Source organism: Cryptomeria japonica, chromosome 3 (genome assembly GCF_030272615.1).
Source record: "Cryptomeria japonica chromosome 3, Sugi_1.0, whole genome shotgun sequence".
Taxonomy (NCBI): Eukaryota; Viridiplantae; Streptophyta; class Pinopsida; order Cupressales; family Cupressaceae; genus Cryptomeria; species Cryptomeria japonica.
Genome location: NC_081407.1, coordinates 795,818,970 through 795,842,171, shown reverse-complemented (window position 1 = coordinate 795,842,171; position 23,202 = coordinate 795,818,970). Strand labels below are relative to the sequence as shown.

The 23,202-nt window shown below is 32.2% G+C and overlaps 1 protein-coding gene across 2 annotated transcripts in view; it reads right to left on the bottom strand.

The window, feature by feature from the left end:
• Positions 1-18,347, bottom strand: part of LOC131874678 (uncharacterized) — a 93,910-nt gene extending 75,563 nt beyond the window's left edge. The window contains exons 1-2 of one of the 2 annotated variants that reach the window (XM_059218581.1): positions 17,919-18,347; positions 17,735-17,839 (exon numbers count right to left, since the gene is read on the bottom strand). In XM_059218581.1, coding sequence (XP_059074564.1) covers positions 17,735-17,839; positions 17,919-18,149 — 336 coding nt within the window. In that variant the 5' untranslated portion in view covers positions 18,150-18,347. The remainder of the gene's footprint in view (positions 1-17,734; positions 17,840-17,918) is intronic. The other variant, XM_059218582.1, reaches the window with a different exon arrangement.
• Positions 18,348-23,202: the final 4,855 nt, after the last annotated feature.

Genomic DNA, 23,202 nt, shown 5'->3' with positions numbered 1-23,202 from the left:
AGTCTCATTGACTTACAAAGCATTACAAAGTAAATACAAGAAGGAATGAACTTATGAGATGCATCTAACCATGTTGGATAAGTTCTGGTTCATGCTCTGATATCCTTGAGTGTGTATCAGTTTGTTGATGCTCTATTCTTCCCTGTTCTGCTACCGGTTATGATGTGCACGTGAAACTGCACACAAACCCTTCCAATCGCTAACCAAAATGCATACAAATAATTTCTCAATAATTTGCAGTCAAAATTTACATCCCAAAAATTCATTCATCCATCACTGAAAGGATCTCCTTAAATATCCTTCTATCTTCCACCATATCAGCTTCAATGAAAAGTATAAACCTGTCAGTTTTTGGATCATAATGAATTTCAAACATAATCCCAATGATCATGTTGACCTTCACACATTATGATAAATTCCATGAAAGAAATAATCAGGGCCATAAGATCTCTTAGTCAGGTTCTATCCATTACCAGGTTCCAAATACACATTACCGAGATCATTTGTCGGGATCAGGACTTAGCCGGTTGTGAAGAAAAGTGAATGTCAGTTAAGTGTAATGAATGTCGATTAATCCAAACAAAGAATATGTGAATTTGAAGATTAGTTCCCATGAATTGCAATATCCTGAAGATGAGTTGCCATCAATGACAACCCAAAATGCCATTAACTCTTACCGGATGAGTGTCAATTGCCAACAAAATATTCATTAGGCAACATTCAATACTCGATATGGACACTGTGAGTTTACATTGGTTCTATTTGGGCTTACCAATGCACCCTCTATTTTCATGTGTTTGATGAATGGAGTATTCAGGACCTACCTTGACAGATTTGTTCTTGTGTTCCTTGGTGACATATTAATATATTCAAGGACTATGGAAGAGAATGAGGAGCATTTGAGACAAGTATTGCAGTGTCTTCAAGATAATCAATTGTATGCCAATTCGGTTAAGTGTGAGATCTTCTAGACTGAGGTGGAGTATATAGGCCATGTTATTTTTGGAGAGGGTATCGTAGTGGATCCCTATAAGATTCAAGCAATTGTGGATTGGCCAGCACCTACAACTCTGGAAAAGGTTCACAATTATATGGGCATGCGGATATTATCATTAGTTTATTCAAGGGTTTGTTAGATTAGCTCATCCCATTACTTCTCTTTAGAAGAAAAGTAAGAAGTTTGTGTGGTTGGAGTAGTGTGAGACAACTTTCTAGACCCTAAAGGAGTGTCTAAATAGTGCACCTATCTTAGTAGTGCCGAATCCAGTAGGAGATTTTGTTGTATGTATTGATGCTTCATTGGAAGGTTTGGGAGCATTTCTTATGCAGAATGGACATGTGATTGCCTATGAGTCTCTCAAACCCAAGGATCACAAGTTGGATTATCCCACTCATGATTTGGAGTTAGTGGAATTCATTCATGCTTTTGTGAGATGCAGACATTTTCTTCTTGGGCATCGGTTTGAGTTGTATAGTGATCATTGGAGTTTATAGTATATATTTACATAGTCAAACTTGAATGGTAGGCAACATCGATGGATGGAGTTCCTTTGTGAGTATTATTTTTAGGTTAAGTATATTTAGGGGAAGGAGAATGTTTTGGTGGATGCATTGATTAGTATCAATAATGACTCTCAGCATGGATTTGAGAAGTTGGATTCTTTGTACACTTCATTCATATGCTTGGTACGAGGAGGTGAGAGAGGATATTTCTTTAGGGAGAACTCTTGAGGGGAGATTTGCAGGCTATTCTTTAGAGTTGGATGGTCTTCTTTGTCATTTAGGCCATATCTATGTTCTTCCTTTAGAGGGGCTTTACATTTTGATCTTGACAAGGGCACATTGTGCACCTTACTCGGTACATCCAGGTGTCAAGAAGATACATGTGGATCTTTGACAGTTGTACCATTGGTCTAGTATGAAATGTGATATAGTAGATTCCATGTCCTAATGTTTAAAATTTCAAAGAGCAAATGTTGAGGATCAACATCCCGCTGGATTGTTGCAGTCGAATCTAGTTCCGGAGTGGAAATGGGATATCATTTCGATGGATTTTATTGTTGGTCAAATATTGATTTCTTCTCATCAACATGACACTATCATGGTCACTGTTAATATGTTGACCAAGGTGGCACACATTTTGCCGATTCGATCTTCATATATAGCCGTTAAAGTGGCTCGAGTTTTCATGGAGGATATCGTGAGGTTGCATGGGATTCCCCATTGGATTATATCAAATCGAGATCTAATATTCACTTTACTGTTATGGACTTTTCTTCATCATACATTAGGAGCTCAATTGAACTTCACTTCAGCATATCATCCAAAGATAAATTGGCAGATAGAGAGAGGTAATTAGGTTCTTGAGGATATGCTTCAAATGTATGTCATGGATTAGCAGTCATGATGGGATGATTACCTATAATTGGTGGAGTTTTCTTGTAATAATGGATATCATAGCTCAATTGGTATGTCTCCTTTTCAAGCTTTGTCATACGCCTTTGAGTTGGGATCATTTAGAGGATCGAGTTCTCTTGGGGCCAAAGATGCTTCAGGAGATTGAGCAGCAAGTGACTCATATTTAGGAGCATTTAATGGCAGTGCGGGATAGGCATAAGAAGTATGAAGATTCTCAACATGCGAATCGACATTTCTCTATGGGAGATAAGGTTTTTTTAAGAGTTTGCTCGTGAAAGAGTCACATCTATTATGGAAAAGGCTCTAAGTTGGCACCTCATTCTATTGGACCGTTTGATATTTTGGAGAGGATCAATCATGTGACTTATTGTGTTGCCTTACTACCTAGCCTATCTCACATCCATGATGTGTTCCATGTTTCAGTTTTGATGCCATAATTCCCTAATGTTACCCATGTTTTGGATTGGAATGCTTTGCAGGTAGAGGACAAGCATCTTTCTTTGGAGCTCGTGCGCATTCTGCAGCATCGAGAGACAACCCTCAGAGGTCGCAATATAGAGCAAGTAAGGATCCAATGGGACCCAAAATGATGAGTCTTCAGTGACATGAGAGGATGCAGCATGGACGAGAGAGCTCTTTCCCTATTTGATCTTAGGCTTCCAAGAGTCTTAGCCTAGACCTAGGGGGTGAGGATATAGTGCCCTTCCATATCGCACTCCTTTATGATACTCATGATAGATGTGTATGAATTTATCTATATTTATAGTGTTTTTGGTTTCATGTTTGATACTCCCTATATGTGTCCTACTACCTTAGTCTTTGTATTTTGATAGTGGCCTCTAGTGAGTTTATGTTTTGTGGTTAAGCCTTGCTTGGTGTATTTATTTATGTTGTTAGTATTTAGTTGTTGTCGTTGCCTATGTTTTATGTTCCTTGGAGGTTAGGTGTTAGCCTAGGTTTAGAGTGGGTGTGGGACCTTATGTCATTCACTGAAACATGGGAGGCGAACCTTTTTGGTTCCACATGGTCAGGTGGTTTGATGCCTTCTTCCATTGGGATTTTCTTTGTTTGATGCGCATGTGCATTTTTGAGGATTCTATATCTCTTTGGTTCTTGTTCTATAGATTCTTGGAGCAGTTATGATTTATTCTCCATGTTTGAGAGATATCATTATATTATGTAATTCGGATAATGATTCATGTAGTTATAGTTTATCATTCCTTTGAAGTAGATAATGTATACTTGTATTGATCATCCTTGTATGAGATGCAATTATGTAATGTGTAGCACGTAAAAGGCTTATGTGATTCCTTCTATTAAGGAATTGTTTTAGTTATGATATAGAGTTGTTATGGGTACCTAGTTGTTGGTAATATTTGTTAGGAATATTTGGAATTAGTCCTTTAAAATAAACCTATTGGTTAGAAAGTGTTAAATAGATTATATGATTCATGATTAAGTATTGGTTTGGCTAAATGGTTACTTTCCTATGTGTTATGAGATGGAATGAATATTAGATTAAGGTAAAAACATGTATTATTGTTATTTTATGTTATTATTTTTAGTTATCATTGTTCATATCTTAATGTTGTGTAAAGTAATGGTGTTGAGTTACCCTAGAGAATTCAAACTAAATGATATGAGTTAATTTTTCTTGTGCATTATATTTAAATGAGATCATGTCTAGTTGATGTATGTGTTTACTCTATGCTTAATGTGTTGTAGTAATATTTAAAAAAATAAAATTAGTCTCTAATTTCTAGTTAAGTTGGTTAGTTTCTCTAGGGTAATCTTGGTGAGCACTACACAATAAATAGAAGCAAAGTTGGAGAAAGAACATGTATGTTGCTTGAGATAATTGCATAAGAGTGTAGGAAATAGGTTGCAAAGAGGATATCAATAAAAGATTCATTAGTAAAGGATTAACAAATACCAATGTGTTGTATTTTCTCCTTTGGTAATGTTTTGCATTGTAGATTTATCAATTTTTGTTTCTTGATAAAATACTCAATATATGTAATTATTCTAGAATGATTTTCTAATAAATATACCAACTTTAAAAAAAATTTCAAATGTGTTTATGTGGGTGAGATGATAAGAAAAGGGTACAAACTTGGGTAGTATGATAGACCCCCCAATCTTGTCTGCATTACCACCCTTGAACCCTCATCAAAGCACATGGTCCCAGAAAACCCAACCAAGGGGATGATCCACTACACCCTACAGGGGCTATCCCCCAACACCCCTTGTGACTCACCTATCAATAGTAACCTTTTGCAATTTCAAGGTTGAGACACCATATTCCTAACATATAGTGAATTAGAATGGTCTTAAATTTAGATTTTATTGCTACAAAAACTTGCTATAAGTCACACACCATCATTTTTGATTTAATAAATTGGTTATAATTTTCAATTTATATATGCTATAGTGCATCCTTTATTGGTTACAATAGTAAATTTAGGTATCCAATACCATCATTTTCTTCATTTGAGAGCATGATTACAATGAATTAATTTATGGATCTTACACCTCCCTCTTTGTTGGTTATTATGATTGATCCAAGTATCCTACACCATCATTTTTCTTCATTTGGGAGAATGCTTATCATAGTCCACTTAGGTATTTGACACCTTTTCCTTTAATTTTATAATGATAAATTCAAGTGTTATTTGATACCAATTAATATAGTTGGGATCATGGTTATAGTGGCCTATATAGGTATCCTACAATGTCCTTTTATTTATTTACTCTCAATTAATGTAGAGATGAAAAGTACATACCAAGCACTTTTCTTCACTCATTTTGGACTCTCTTTGACCCTTTCCCTAATTCAATTGTCTAATGCTCAAATTACATCAATTTTTGTATTTAACTTTCTAGTATTATAAACTATAACCTATACAATTTACACCAATTTTTGTGCCCATGTCCTAGTGTGACCCATTTTACCTCTCATCCAAGCCTATTCCAACCTTTTAATTTTAAATTGATGTTATTTGTTCACACGATGGTCTGAACCCTTGTCTTGGGCTATGTGCACCTTATCTTTGGCCTATTCACCTTGTTTTGGGTGGAGAACGGTGCCTGGGGTACCCTTGTCCTAGGACATTGGTGCTCGAGACACCCTTGTCCTAGGACATTGATGCCTAATGCACCCTTGTCCTCCCAAACTAGGCCCAAATTCTAATATCCCAATGCATGTTTCCTTCCTATTGCTTTTAGATCATAATGTCTCAATTTGACCATTAGAGGTTGGCCTAATTAGGGAAATACCTTGAGAACCTTATATAAAATCATTCTTCCTATTCATTGTATCATCTCATTACATCAAAAGAATTTGATATCAAGCACTCCAATCATCAAGCATTCATAGAGCATCAAGGCAACATTTCATTCCACCATATCCTTCAATCATTCTTCAATATCTAGGGACCATGGAGCATCAAATTACATCAATCATCATGCAAGCATGTATATTAGGGTTAGTCATTTAGGTATTGTCATGTTATGTAATATTATTTCATCAACACTTGTGGCAACATTCAAAGATCGTTGCATCATCAACCTGCAATCGTCTACAATAGATCTGAGGTATATTATTTAGCATTTTACTTTATTATTTCAATTCAATTTCAAGGATTAATTCTTAACTTGGGATTTGACCTAGGAAAACCCCTATTCCCAAGATTTTTCTATCTTTTGTAGGTTCAAGTTACAAGTTCAACAACTATAAATTTGGAGTTTGGTAGAGTAAACAAACAATCAAACATGGCTTTTATAGGTGGAAAGAGTGGAGAACAGGGTCGCTCTGCACTCCTTTGTCTGATGAATTTTTTGGGAAACCTCTAGGGTAGATTCTGAGTAGCATTCTGGTTTTAAAAACATACATTTCATCCACATATAGCATTATAGGGATAAGATCATTCAGAGCTCCATTGTCTTTCTTTTTTAGGCTCAAGTTCCAATCATAGGTCCCGTTCATCTTCCTTATCTTAGATCTGATCTTACAAGTTCATATCAAATCTATAACTATGTGTTCATATTCATTTATGTCAATTTTCTATCTTTAGCCCTAGCTCTAGCATTCAATTTTCATCTTCTCAGTAGTCGATTCAACTCTCACAAAGGGAGCCATCTAAAATTAATTAGCATTCACCCTTTGGAGGTGAACCTATCAATTGCATCTCCTTCATTGTAATTGTTTTGTGAAATAGGTGTGTTCCTTGTTTATATAGATAAACTAGTGAAATAGGTGTGTTCCTTGTTTATATAGATAAACTAGTGAATACCATATTTTCACCACCTTACATTTTGTTGAACTCGACTCTTCTTGCATTTGCATCAATTGTGATTTCTAGTTTAGGTCCAATTTTGCATGACATTTTCAAATATAGATGCATTCATTCATTTTTATGCATTTTCATTTCTTAGTTAATCATGGCATTGTTTAATTTCTTGCATTTAAATCATTGTCATTTCATTTTAAAAATCACAAAAAAAAAACATCTGACTTACATGTATTGTTGTGTCCTTCATAGTGTTAGTTTACATTACATTAGTGCCTTGCATGTTTTATTTCATTAGATTGCATCATTTTATTTCTTTAGTTACACCAAGGTTTTTTGTTCTTAAATTAGAAAACAAAAAAATTCACCTCTATCTTGAAGAATGTAAGCTTTTTCAACCATATTGGATCTATTTTTACAAGATTTTTATGTCTTTGATTAGCCATTTTGTAGTGATGACTTTGATATGTTAGATGAAGCCCTTGATGAATTCATCTCAATTATATCATCCACTATGTCATAACCTCTTTTTAGACCTTGATAAAACCTATTGTTTTTGTTGTTGTTGTTGTTGTTGTTGTTGTTGTTAATGATGATGATTTTGATTTTATGAGTAATTTTAGTTAGAAGTAATAAATGGAATAAGGTTAAAATTTAAATAAAAATAAAAAATAAATGGTGACACATACATGAGGTCATAAATTTCTAGTTACTTCCATTGGGAAAAATACTAAATTAATTGAGCACATGGTGTAGGAAATGAGATGGATAATAGGAGGAAAAATAATATGTTGGACCAATCTAAGGATTTGAAAAAGATTACCCCACCTAACTTTGATGTAAAGAAAACTGGTGAAGAAGTTCAAGATTGGTTGAATGAAACAGAAAAATACTTTGAACTAAGGGACTTCAGTGAAACACTAAGGCATTATGGGGTTCCTATCAACTTATCAAGGAAGTTGCTAGTTGGTGGACTAATACTAAGGAGAAAAGTGGTTATAACAAATAGACAATCACATGGGATCAGTGTGTTCACCATTTTTGTAAAAGGTGGCTATCACACTTGTTCTTTAATGAAAAGGTGGTATAATTTCATAATCTTCAATAAGTTGCCTTCATAGTTCAACAATTTTGGGATAAGTTCGCCAAATTTCTAGAGAACGTACCCATGTATCAAAAGGATGAGAAGAGTAAAAGCAAGAAGTTCATTTTGGGGCTAAATACAAACATAGGGGTAGAATTTGACATGCATGAACTTGAAAGAATGAATAAAGTACTTGAGAAGTCTTTAAAATAGGAAAGGAAGATTCAAGATCTATTAGCATCAAGGTATAATTTTAAGGAGAATCATTCATTCTAAAGGAAACACGAATTCAAGGGAAACACAAACTTCAAAAAGAATCAAAAGAGTTATTCATATGAAAGAAGGCCACCTCCTAATCAAAATCAGAGGGATGGGAACAATAATAATAGAGACAATTATAATAGAAATGACCAACAAAATATGTTAACTTATCCACCAATAGTCAGTGAAGAAAGGAATGATCCTCCTAGGAATCAAGCAAAGCGGGGACCACCAGGTGGGTGTTTTATGTGTGGAGGGAACCATTTTTCTAGAGAATGTTCAAGAATGCAAGGTCAATTTAGGGCCAACCAACCAAAAGAGAGACCCCAACAAAGGACTCATGTGGTAGTTAGGAGCTAAAGGACAAAATTTCAAAATGTTCCCACAGAAACTACAGGTACACTATTTGAACAACCAATTTCAATTCTAATTGACAATGGGACATCAAAATGTTTTATTTCACTAGAATTAGTTAGAAAATTAGCATTAAGTGAAACAAATGGAATTATCATGCATAGTTCAGTATGGGGATATCGCAACTAGGGAAGTGACCAAGTGTTTACCAAGAGCAAGGGTACAATTTCCTAAATTTGAAACAAGGGTAAATATTTATGTGGCACCCCTAGGATTATATGATGTAATTATTGGGATGAGTTGGCTAACAGATCACCAAGCTAATGTATATTTATACAAAAAAGTGGTCAACAATTTGGATGATTGGGGAAGAAAGGTCAAAATATAGGGAAGGCTTAGACCTATTAGCATAGAAACCATATCAGCCATGCAATTAAAGAAGGAAAGGAGAAAAGGGGCCCAAATCTATATGGTTGGGTTTGATGAAAAAGAAGAGGAAAATACTCCAACGTTTGAAAATACCCCCTTCCTACAAGAATTCAAGGATATATTTCTAGAAGAATTAATAGGCTTACCACTAAAAAGGAAGTTTGATTTTTCTATTGACATTTTACTAGGAGTTGAACCAATATCAAGGGCACCTTACCGAATGGACACAATTCAATTAAAAGAACTCAAAATGAAATTGGAGGAACTCTTCAAAAAGGGGATAATAAGGCCATTTGTATCCCCATGGGGACTACCAATCTTGTTTGTTAAGAAGAAGGATGGGACTTTAAGACTCTGCATTAACTATAGGATGTTGAAGAAGGTCACAATAAAGAATAGGTTCTCGTTACTTGAATAGAGAATCTTTTTGATCAAATGAAAGGAGCAACACTATTTTCAAAGATAAACCTCTGGTCAAGATAACATAAACTTATAATTAAGGAGGAAGATATTCCAAAGACAATCTCTAGGACTAGATATGGGCATTATGAAATTCATAGTAGTACCTTTCGATGTAACCAATGCTCTAATTGCTTTTATGAACCTAATGAATAGTGTGCTTCATGTTGACTATGGAGACAAATTTGTCTTGGTATTTTGGATGACATCTTGATATACTATAAAAATGAGGAAGAAAATTTAGTTCATCTACAATTAGTCTTGCAAAAGTTAACAGAACATAACTTGTATGTAAAATTATCAAAATGTGCCTCCTTTGAAGAAAAGATTTAATATCTTAGGCATATCATATCAAAGGAAGGAATATTGGTTGATCTAGAAATGATAAAGGTGATAGTAGAATTGATAATCCCTAAAAATGTTTTAGAGGTAAGAAACATTCCAAAAGTACTTCGATTCTTTACAAACCTTAATAACTAATATTTTTACAAGTATGTAGATTCACCTTTCAAATGATTATTTAATATTTCCTTTCAAGCAATCTCATTTAAATTACTAGTTAGTTTTTCTTTTAAGCAAATAGAATTGTTTATATTTCATTCAAAGTTACCTTTCAAGAAGTTATATTTGATAATCCTTTCCTTTCAAGAAATAATAATTTCCAAGTAGTTGATTTATATATTTTCATTTTCAAACAAATGTTCCTTTCAATTACGTAAAATTAAAATTTGTTTTAAATTTCAATCAATAATTCCTTGTATGTAATAGTTTCATTTCATAGTTGTTTCACAATAATGCTTTACTTAATCTTTCATGAATTTATAGTTGAATTCTTAGATAGGTAACTAAACAATAGGTGAAGAAACCCAAAACTTAGTAGTGTTCTATATCTATGGTGCCTCTAGGTCATGCTTATAAGTAAAATCGTCATGTTGAACTAATGAGCTTAATACCTAAAAAAGTTGCAACAATGGTGTATGTGGCATCATCCCTATAAATCACCAAGGAGAAATAAGGATCATTTGGAAGTTAAAATGCAAGGGATAGGTAATCCCCCTTGGATTGATAACCTAAAAAGATAAATTTTAAATGAACTAACATCCGTTCAATTAAACTTTAGAAAAACCCATTAGGGTTTGGTTGTATGTGATGATTTTGGAAATTTATTTACCTTGATGAAATTCAATGGATGATAATGGGTCAAGGGTGACGTAAATCATAGAAAATGAGACTTATTTGTTTTAGGCCATAAGCATAAATCCACCTTGAGCCTTTTAGCTTTAGAGCTACCACCATGGGTAGCAACCCCAAAGAAACTGTTTGGGACATTGACCCTAGAAAGGGTTGTGTACCCACCTATCTGTTTACATTAAACATAGATAAAAACTAAAACTACATGTTTTATGCCCCGATCCCATGTTGAAATGAGTATGTGGGTACTCTAGTGACAAAGTTGTCCCTAGTACTCAGACATTCGAGGATGAGGATTAGGATTTGGTTAAGAGTCAGTTGTTAGATTTTGGAAGCAATATAGTCATTCAATCAAAAGGGTTCTAGATAATACAAATGAAAGATTAAGTTAACTCAACGCATAATCAAAAGGAATCTCATATGCCTTTGCTTGACTTCTTGAAGCTTTCGGACAAATTTTGAGGCAGAACTCAAGCTTATTTAATTATTTCATAGGCTCCTAAGGATGACGACCTCAGTGCACTCCTAGTAGGGGAGTGTAGTCTTTAGAGAGTGACTCGAGACCCAGATGGTCCCGATGAGTATGAGTCTCTGGCTAGAGATTCCCTATTCTTATGAATAGATGCCTATCCCACTTGGGTAGATGCCTATCTCGAATTGGATAGATGAAACTCATGTCCCATATGGACATATGCGTAACCCGTATGGTTAGATGTCTATCCTTGTTGGATGGATGCCTATCCCATTTGAATAGAAGTACCTGAGTATCTAATTGAACTAAAAATAAGTACATAAAAATATATATAATAAAAAAAATAGTGAGAATTTTGGGTTAAGGGAGTCATTACACACAACATCTCTCAAAACTCATTCCACTCATAAGGATATATTGATTATTAACAATCCCCTTTATGAAGCTTTACAAGAGGTTGATATGATTAACAATCCCCTTTATGAGGCTTTACCTTCTATTTATTCCAATACCCTCCCTTATAGCAATGAGGCCGTGATCAACCATGATTGTCTGTTTCTTGAAGTTTCTCTTATTCATGACTAACCCTTGGTACATGGAGAAGATACTACATTCACTTTCTTAAATGGTATCTCTTTTTGTGATGAAACATTGAGGAATGATGACTCTTCTCCGAAAAATAAAATCCCCCATGGGAATAATTTGGTACAAGAGCAACATGGTGTAGATCTTAATAGCCAAAATCTTGACACGTTAATGGACATGGAGACCTATTAATTTCCTAGAGACTATTTTTATAATCAAAAAATATCAATGCAACATCATTTCCTTGAGGACATGTCTCCTAAAATTATATTGAGTAAAGAAGAAGATGAAAACAATGGTGAAATGAATGATGTTATGTATCCTTCAATAATGATTAGTCCTTATTCATATATTCATACTTTTGGTGCTTCACAACACACTTACACTACTAATTGTAATTAAATTTATGATGGAAGTCCTCAAACCATTAGAATTTCATATGCACTACAATGTTGATTTTGACATGCTTTTTAAACAAGGATGTAGTGGACATGATATTGGATATATGGAAAAAGGAATCAATTTCCCTATAGTTCTTGTATCGGATTCTCCTTTGTTTACATACATTTCTTCACATGACATGAGAATAGTGCCTAATCACTCTCCTTTCTCAGATAGAGAGGACCAAATCTTGTTAACATTCCTAAGAGACCATTTAATCACTCGTTCACCTTTACAAATTATGGAACTCAAGAAACTGACCACACAAATTCCTTATTTTGTTTTTATCATCTCGTGTATGGTCTTACTTCCATTGATTGTGGAGTCTTTAAGAGATAAGTTAGTAAATGGTACTCTTCTTACAACATTTGATATTCAATCTCTTCGTCCAATTTTTCATGTAATCAAATAGCATTAGTGTCTATTATGTTGCTCTTCACTGTGTAAAATAATATCTTACCTAATAGGGGCTCATTGTCATTGATGGTGGTACAATTTCATGTGTCATCATACTTTGGTATCAACATAATATCTTAGATATTCTTATCTCCACACTAGGGGATATAATAGTTTGTTCAATCATTCCTTCCCTCTTTCATAAGGATCTACTTTCCCTTTCTTAAGTTGTATATTTTATAAGAATCTCTTCTATATTATGAGGATGCATATCCCTGTTGAGAATCATATCCTCTTATTCAAAAAAGTATCCCTAATGAGGATATTTTCCTTTCTTTAGAAGTATATATCTTTATAAATGATCTCCCCTTGGTTAGCAACATAATAGTCTTTCTTGTTCTTGTATCCATGCTTGGGGGCCAACAATAATGTTCCAATCATCTTCTCTCTTTTCAAGGAATTTATTTTCCTTTGTTGAGTTGCATCTATCATAACTTGATGTTATTTCTTGCATAGAATTTCCCTTCATGGATGTACATGTGTCCCTTTGTTAAGATATATTCCTTTCTTGAAATAGTACACCTTCTATGAATAATCTCTCCTTAGAATGGATGCATGCAATCCTTCACTGATAATCCACTTTTTCTACCAATGGGGAAGGTGTACATTCTTAGCTTCCTTTCCCCTTAAAATATTTCATCTTTATTAAATATCTCCTCTATTTTTGGGGCTAGAAATATTGAGGAAAATATCTCTTTCTCCTTTCACAATGTATCCTTGAAAAATATCCCTTTACACTTGTTTCAAGATACTTCTTTTACAACTATCTTCTCCTTTCTTTAAAAGAGTTATTCCTTTTTAGATTGGGGTTATGTATATTGTTTCTCAAAGTATAACTCCTTAGTGTTAAAGGTGTGTATCCATGTCTCATATTTTTACCTTAAGACATCAATGTAAGGCTTTGTTGACATCTTAAGGGGGGCATATATGTGGCCTCCTTGTTGTTTATGTTCAATTCAATTTTGTGGGATTTCCATACATATAATGTTTTTCTTGGTTGTCCTTTTCAATTCATGTTATGGATTTTCTTGTTTATTCTTTTTCAGTTTATGTTGTGGATTTCCTTACATACAATGCTTTCTTCGATTATTCTTATTAAATTTTCTTAATAACACCTTTATAATTGCTTTCCTTGTGATAAGAAAGCTTTGCTTGAAAAAATATTTTATTACAATTTGCACAAATGAACCACCTTGCAATAAAAAAACTTTGCTTGACACCCTTTTATAGGATGAGTTATCTAGCATAACACAACTTTCTAGACTATTTTATTCTTCATTTTCCCTTTTGCGGGATGAGTTGACTAGAATAACACAATATGCTATACTATTTGACTCTTCCTTTTCTCTTTGCAAGATGAGTGGAACTAGCATAACATAGCTTGCTAAACTATTTCAACTCTTCCTTTCTCTTTCCACATGGATCACACAACATAACTTATTGTTCCATTATAATTTATGCTCCCATAGATCACATAGCATAAAAAAACTTTATAGCTCGTGAAATCCATGTTCTTTCCCTCTTTTTCTCCCATATGGTTCACCTAGCATAACACAAATTTCTAGCCTATGGAATCCATGTTTCCTTTCCTTTTTCCCTCATTAAACCATAGCATATGTTCATGCCTTTCTATTTGTTGGATCATGTTTCATCGCACGAGTCATGCTCTTGCTCTTTACATATGACCGCTTGTGCTCTTTCAATAACATTCTGAGAATGATATTAGCGATTGAGACATTTTGATTGTCGAGGTCTCTTCAACTAATTGACTCAAAGCCTTTGTTTTTAGTACTAACCCCCTTTTGCATGTGTCTTTTTATCTTTGTTCCTCTTTTTTTCTTTTGTTTTTCTTTTTCTTTTTTGTGTGTCGGGTTGTATGTGATTATGTGAGTTAAGATCCTAATCTTGGGGGCTTGTTTCCTCAAATTTAGTTATGTCTTATCTCCTTGTAATGTTGCCCCTAGTTGCTCATATCTCTCTAGTTTTATTCTACTTAACCATGAGTATGTGTGTAGGCTCATACTCTTGCTAAAGTGGGGCCTAAATATAGTGTTGTAAATTGTAACCCTATACAATTTACATGACTTTTTGTGCCTCTACCTTAGTGTGACCCATTTTAACTCTAATCAATCCGACCTTTTACCTCAAAATTGGTGTCATCTATTCATATGGTGGTGTGAACCTCTATCTTTGGCTATGTTCGCCCTATCTTTCACATGTTAACCTTGTTTTGGGTAGACCATGGTGCTTGAGGTGCCCTTGTCCTAGCACAGTGGCACCTAGGGCACCCTTGTCCTCCCAAATTAGGCCCAAATTTGAATATCCTTGTGTACATTTCCTCTCTTTTGTTTTGGATCACAATGTCTCAATATGACCATTGGAGGTTGACCTAATTGAGGAAATACCTTGAGAACCCTATATAAGATAATTATTCCTATTCATTTTATCATCACATTACATCACAAGCATTTGGTATCAATCACTCCAATAATCAACAATTCAAATAAAATCAAGGCAACATTTTGTTCCACCATATCCTTCAAGAATTCTTCAATATCTTGACACCATGGAGCATCAAATTACATCAATCATAATGAAAGAATGTGTTTATTATTAGGTAATTTATGTCTTGTCATGTTATGCCATGTTATTGCATCAACACTTGTGATCACATTTAAAAAGAATTACATCATCAACCTACAATCATCTACAGTAGATCAGAGCTATATTATTCAACATTTTACTATCAAGGTTCATATAGTTTCTAAATAATTTTTTTGCATTTAAAAAAAATTTGACATATGCTAAACATTGACCTTCATATAGAATTAATAAATACAAAACTAAATAAAATATATCCAATGTTATACTTATCAAAAACCTTATTTGAAGAGTTGTGATCATACAATATGGAATGTCAAGGTGACTCCATTTGATGCTCAAAACCCTTCTTCAAATAAAAAATTCTTATTAAAAATAATAAGAGAAAGAAGGAGGATATTATAGGAACCTACATTTGAAAATGGAGAAAATACTTTCATTTGCACCCACTCACTTTCATTCAAATTTATGACTTTTTTGAACACTATTTACATGTGGTAGGCATTTAATATCAAATGAAAGACATTCATTCTGAAAAGTTAAACTTATAATTAGAATTTTTCAATAGAAATTTTCTTCGAAAACTCATTTTTGTGGTGCATCCACAATCGAGACACATTATTGTGGAATCACCCCTAGAATCCACTCTTGTCTAAAGGTTAATTATTTAATAATTTTACATATTTATTATAGATATATTTTATTCAACTTAATAATTTGGGATCATTCAACAATAATTTGATTATAATATTTATTTTAATATGCATAATCATATAACACAAAGAAATTATACACATAATTAAATCAACCACTAATATATGGTATTGCAATTAGATTATGATCCATACATATTAATAATAAATATGATGAACAGTATCGAGAACTGTTGACTTCTAAATCTACAAGGGCGATGTTGACCTCTAACTTAAGGTTAGAAACAAGACTTGTAAATAGAACACTATGATGCACTTGGAACACATATATAAACTTTGAAGTATGCTACCTAGTCCACCAAAATATGTTATGGTGGAGTTTTATTTTCTCCACAAATCCCATTTAAAGATCCATCTATCACCAATATCATATAATTACTCTAAAAATTAAAATTAAAAAATAATTTAATCATTGAAAAGTTGAAGAAAAATATCTTAATTCTTTAGAGCTAAAAAATAAATTAAAATATATTTACTCAATTTTTTAATATAACTATTATTGTATTTACATAATTTTGGATAAGCATTCTATAATGATATCAAAGGGTGGAATGTCATGGCCTGAAAGTGTTAAAAACTCAAAATTGACAACCATTTAAATGTCAAAATATTAAATCATTAAAAAAATAAAATTTTTACTTTTAATATTTTTTAAACAATGATATGAAGTTAAATTTTAAATTTTAAATATATATTGTTAAATTATGAGTAGACCCATTGAAAATATTTATTTCAGTTAAAAATATATATTTGATAAATTTATATTAAATATTTTTTCTTAAAAATTATAAGAAGTTTAAATTTTGAATTAAAAAAATAGATATAAATATTCAAATTTTAAAAGGAAATATTAAAAAATTACAGATATAGTAAAATTAAACAAAATAGTTTGAATTGCTATCTATGAACATCATTTCTTTAGATAGATGTATCTAAAATATCTATACTTATAAATAATATTAAATGATACTAATCTAAGTCTTATATCTTAAATATACTATTTAAAAAAATCTAAAAGTATCAATCTTTCAATAAACTAATCACCCTTGTCATACTAATCTAATAAATGTAAAATAAAATCCTTTAAATTAACATCTCTTCACAATTTTCATATTCAACACATATACATATTTAGGTTGCAATGAAGTTAATTCTATGTGAGTTAAATATAAAAGAAAATTTACTATTTAGTATCACTATCTTAAATTTATCTATATCTTGAGAAAGTTAAGATATATCAATCTATTGTTTTATTTACATAATATTTATTTTAGAATTGTTTTATTTTACTTTATAATTATTTTATTTTATCTATATTATTTATTTTTATTAAAAGAGTTTATTTTTTTATAAAGATTTCATTTCTGTCAATAATTTCTTATTTTACATTTTAAAAGTATCATCATTCATTATTTTTACAATTCTTTGTTTTGTTGTAATTTATAAAGTGTACTAAATATCATATATTGATAAATTATTTATAATAAATATATTCAAACATTAATATACATTTTAAAATGTTTATGTCTTTAATTTTTTAAAACTAAATATTAATTTTAAACATTCTTTTTTTAAAAATTGCAACATTATATGTTTTTCCATATAAAAACTTTTACTGCCATATTCATAACTCTAATATAAAAAAACATTTACCACAATCAAAACATTATATGTTTCTACCCCTCTAGCCACTATAATTATATGCTCCAATTTTTTATCAATAAAAACCCAAAATAACAGTCACTTTCAAGTGCCCATTTTACTATTAAAAAAAAGCAAGAAACAGTTTCTTATTATAAAAAGAGAACTGTAAAAATTAAAAAACTGATTACGAAGGGAAAGCGCGACGGTAAGGCAACTGTATAAAAATAACTTGGAAGTTCTAGGTTCGAATCCCAGTCGAGTATCGTCCCCTTTTATGGTACACTGTGTGAAATGATTCCAACAAATATTTATACAGAAATGGGAAAGATAATCCTACCTTCTCATAGGCGTTCTTGGAGGAGGTGGACAAAGAATTGATCCATCCAGCCGAAGTGAACATGCCAGCCGCAACAGATCCTAACTGATCTGACCACTTCTCATCCTGCACTTTCACATTACTTTTTAGGGTTTCTCTGAGGGACAAAATTCCCATAAATGAATAAAAAGTAGTGAATCCAAACCTGATCTCTGGCCTGATTTAAGAAGTTTTCTATGTGATTCGTAAGAGTTGCATAAAAATCAAACCCCTCCCCCTCCAACTCGTTGTCGGCATCAGAAGCAGCTTCATTGCTCTTGCCTTTGGCAGGATTTGCAGTGGCACTAGAAGTTAAAGCTTTTGAGGGAAGACATGCCAACACGGTGCTGCAGCAACCCAACGCTTTCTTCTCAATATGTTCCTCACTTTTCTTCATTCTGAGCTCTATTGCCGGGAACCAATTAACAGAGGAGAAGAGACAAAACTTTTATAGAGATTTATCATTTTTCATTGTATTTAATGCTTCAGACTGGTATGAATTTGAACAGATTACAGACAAATCTCAGGATTTAAGTGTTGCATCTGCATTTAGTTTAGCTGAAAAAAAGTGAGGCTTGTGTTATTGTAAAGCGCTTTTAAACAGTAGCAATAACTTAACGTACAATAGTTGTTTATTAATATTCCGAATTTTTAATAAAGTAGGATGAACCCACAAGGCAGTTAGCTGGGACTTATCCAAATAAATAAATAAATAATCTTTGTTTTTCTTTTTAGACATAAGGAATAATTAAGGGTTGCAACTTACGTTTCTATTTTTCTTTTATTTTTTTAATTTTGAGAGGCAAAAGGGGTGTCTCTATAATCCCTTCTACCCCACCCTTTTTTTTAACTCTAATTTCATAATTTAGTCATACTTTTAATAAAGTAAATGATTCTTGTATTTCTTTTTAGACATAAGAAATGATTAAGGGTTGTGACATTGGTTTCACTTTATTCTTTTTTAATTTTGTAGAGATGAAAAGCGTTTCTATAATCCTCTCTACCCACTTTTTTTTTTATTTTAAATTTCGTAATTTAGTCATATTTTTAATAAAGTAAATGGTCTTTGTCTTTCTTTTTAGACACAAGGAATAATTAAGAGTTGTGAATAAGTTTTAATTTTACTTTATTTTTCTTTTAATTTTGTAGAGGCAAAAGTGTTTCTATTGTGCCCTCTACACCGTCATTTAATTTTCTTTTTAATTTCATAATTTAATACTTAATTTTAACTTTTTAAAAGTGAGAGTTAGTAATATGTGCAAATTTGATTTTAACTCTAGAGAGTTTGGGACCAATCTTGATTGAAAATTATTGGTGTGATGTTGAATTGGGTGGACATGATTTACATTTTCCAAAATCAAATGTAATTGTGGGTCGAAGCCAACTTGACTCCAATTATTCATTAGTCATAAAATAATAAATTCAAAAATGTAAATGTTAAAGTGTTGTATAAAAAGGACAACACCTTAAATCACCTAGAGATCAATCATAACATCATCATTACAAGAGCATTTTAGAACATCGACTACATTAGCATACACATTCATAAGGAAAGATACATTAGAATTTGCATTTTACTTAATGTGTCTTTAATATCATTTAAATACTATTAAATCATCACATATAACATGACTACAATTAAGCTAAGCCATGGATTCTCTCACCTTATAGTTGGTCCCAACAATACTTTAAGGCATCCCAAATCTAGATATACATAAGCAAATGAGTTATTGAAGACTTAAAATCCACAATTCAAGCTTGTCATTATACTTTCAAGGTTGTGCAGAAATTTTAGAGTGTGTGATTTTCTAGATCAAGGTCATTTTGTAATTCAAATACATAACATAAAACAGATTAAATTTTAGTCAATTCACCATTATATATCTAATTACAAAATTTTGAATTGGTTCATATAATGCTCATTATAATACACAAAGCTGAGCACCACACTTTTCTTCATTACATATTGTAGTACATGTTTTAATACTTTGCATAGACTCACCTCATGTATTCTATGCTTCCCATACTACAAGATAATTTCATGAATTTTTGAGCAAGTTATAGTACAACATGGCACATTATAGTTTGAGCAATTTATTTATTTTTAAAACATGGCACATTCGAGCATGTGTCCTCTACTTATATTGAAATTTTCTTGTACTTGGGTTATGTAAACATACCATTACTTCTTTTTTTCCTAAATTTTTATTACTAGTGCATTGAAATTTTTTTTTTTACCAAATACATTTACTTTTTTTATGAAAAAATAGTAGTTAGACACTAGATTCAATTCACTACAAAATTGTTCTTACTTATTTTTTAAATTATGTTAATAATTGTAGTGTTGTAAATTGTAATTGGAACAATTTATACCGCATGTTTGTGCTCCTACCTTAACCTATCCTATCTTCTTCCCCTAGGCCTGTTTTGGCCCTCTTTTGCTCCAACCCCAATGTCACTTATTGACACTACTGGGTGGGCCCCATGGTGGAGGTAGTCCTCTCCTATTTCATGATTGATTGGTCTTATTTTTGGAGGACTAGAGTGTGAAGTGTCTTAATGTTGGACAAGGGCACCCTAAAATGCCTCGGTACCCCTTAAATAGGTCCCAATTTGAAATGTGGTAGGCACTTTCCCTCCCAAATCAATTTACGTCCCCATGGCTACACTTGACCATTAGAGGTTGGCCTAATAGTTAATTTACCAAGGGGACTCTATATAAAAACATCCTATCAATTCATTTTGACATCACTCACATACTTAGTCATTTGTGTATCTGTCAAGAATTATTCATCAAGCATATTCAAAGATTCAAGGTAATACTGCAATCACTAGAAATCTTCCAGACCAAAAATGCTCTTCTTAACCTGAAATACCGGTTAACTGGCTATCGGTTCACATCCATTTTTGGATATCAAGATCTGTGATTACTAGATAGGATTCTCATAAAGAGTCGCCATCAATGACAACCTTAAACCACTAATCAAGCATTGATAGCCGCCAAATGAGTGTCAATTGCCAACATTCTCTTCTCTTTGTTTCTCTTAACAATATTTTTTTAAGGTTGCATCTTTAAAATTCCACCATTGTTGCTTAACACTATTTTGTTCAAATTTGTTTTATTCACTATCATAGTTGTTATATCTTATCATGTTTCATTCTTAAATTTAGATTGACTCTTTTCTCTAATAGACTCAATGACACTTGCAATAGTAGACAAAACATGTTTAAGCGATACATCTTTTTTCGTTGGTTTCATATAAATGCTTAACTTTTCCATAACCTTTCTCATTTTCCACATTCTCATCAATTGCATCATGAGTTAACATTGAAATGATAATTTTTTTCAAAAAAAATATATTCGTATAATCTATGGGAATACACTCATATCTGTCTCCAAGAAATCTTATTAGGAAGATTAAATCAAAACATTACTTTCAATTTTCACAAAAAAAAAATCCATCATCAACAACACAAGGATTCTCATTTTGACCAACACAATGTTTTCATCCCATGATTTATAAATTCCAAAAAAATCCTTTTCAATCCTCCTCAAAATGGATCATCACATGTGCATTTTTCCACTCCAAAGTTCTCCCAATGATTGAATCCTTCCAAAAATGGATAGAATATTTCAAGCAAAGAGAATCAACAAGAAAAGAATCTATAAAAAATGCAAAAATAATTGTTGTTGGTCATATAAGAGAACTATGATTCTATAAGAAATTATTTGTAAAAGTACAACAATCCATTTTAAAAAGAATGGTAAAAATGAAATATGATCTCGTTTATAAAATGAGGTCCTCTTTATTTTTTCTAAACAAGATAATGTATCCTAAGAGTGATCCCATTTGTATTTGGGCCATTTGAATTTTAAAAAAAACAAATAGGATCCCATTTAGTAAACGAGATCCCATCTTGATGAAAAATATCTTTTTTACCCAACTTTTGCTTTGGCTTTCAGTTCAGAAAGAGGCTTGGGGACACAAACCCTAGATTTGGACCTCATTTGACCTACAACTTGAAGTTTGTGTAAGTGTCCATACAAAATACTGACTTTCGACATATATTTGAAGTCATTTTTCTAACATGAAATAATAGGTTTTCTTTTTCTTAATTTTTTTAACATTTTTAAATAAATATATAATATGATAACAATTATAGACAATTATTTTCACTAAATGAAAAAAAAATAGAAAAATGGTAATTTTAGGTCAACTTATGCTTGTCATCGGATTTTCTAAATAGAAATTATGCCCAATAAAAATTTAATAAAAAAATATTTAGCAAAACATTACAAAAATATATTCCCAAAAATCTCAAGTGTCTTACCAATGTTTTCCTAAAAGGATTTAGAAAAATAATTTCATTTAGGTCAAATTATGGTTGCCATAGCATGGTGTGGTCTTAAAAAGGTGACTTTTGAATAATGGTATTTAGAAATGCCTATTGAAACTCAATCTGTAGATCATTCGAGTATTAAATTAAATTATATTTGAAAACTAGGCTTTGAGAACTACAATTCACATTACTGACTTTTTTGAAATTCAATCTTCAAGTGCTTCAAAAATTTTGATAACTTGGGATGAATTCTAAAAAATAGGGAGAGCAATTCCACTTTTTGGCCAAAAAGTGGACTCAACTTCTTGCACACACCCCTCCTAACATTTCATCAAATTAAAATCATTTTGAGAAGTGACAAAATGAGAATCCAATGCCTTCACAACACTAGATTTTACTTAAGACTCTCTCATCACCTTTACCTTTTCAAAGTCCTTTTTCCTCCCCACCTTAGTTATTTTGTCTACAACCCCCATTTTTAAGCTCTTATGGTGGATTCATAAGAGAGCCATGGTTTTTTGTTACCATCTGAACCAGAGTACCAGAATTTGACATAGGATCAATCACCCCTTCAATGTTATCTTGATCATAGGAAGATCACATAGAGGATTAGAATCCCTAATCATCTCTAGGTCACATGCCTCTACTTGATCATTAACCTCGGTCTCAACTAGAACCAATGAAGGAGTAACTCCTTCCCTGAGAACCTCAAAGAGTCCAAGTTTACAATAGGGACCAATGGAATGTGACTACCTAAACCTATGCCTTGAATATCCTAATTCTTGATAGAATGAGCATGCTCCATTGTGTCAATCTCTTCAACATTTTCAAGAACATTGGATTTGTTTCCAAAATCCCCCTTGATGCAGCTTTATTACGATGAGTTGGAGCCTTTGTCTTGGACCGATATTTCATAGGAATAAATCAATCTAAATTAGGACCAATATTAAATGTATTGGGGATTTACCCTTTTCTTTATAATTGGATGCATCCATCCTAGAAAGAGGTTGTTGAACTTTAGCACTTGACTAATCAAGACATTTCCTTTGCAAGTGTCCATACTCGTGGCAAAAATGATAGAAAAATGAAATTGCTTCTTAATAAATTTG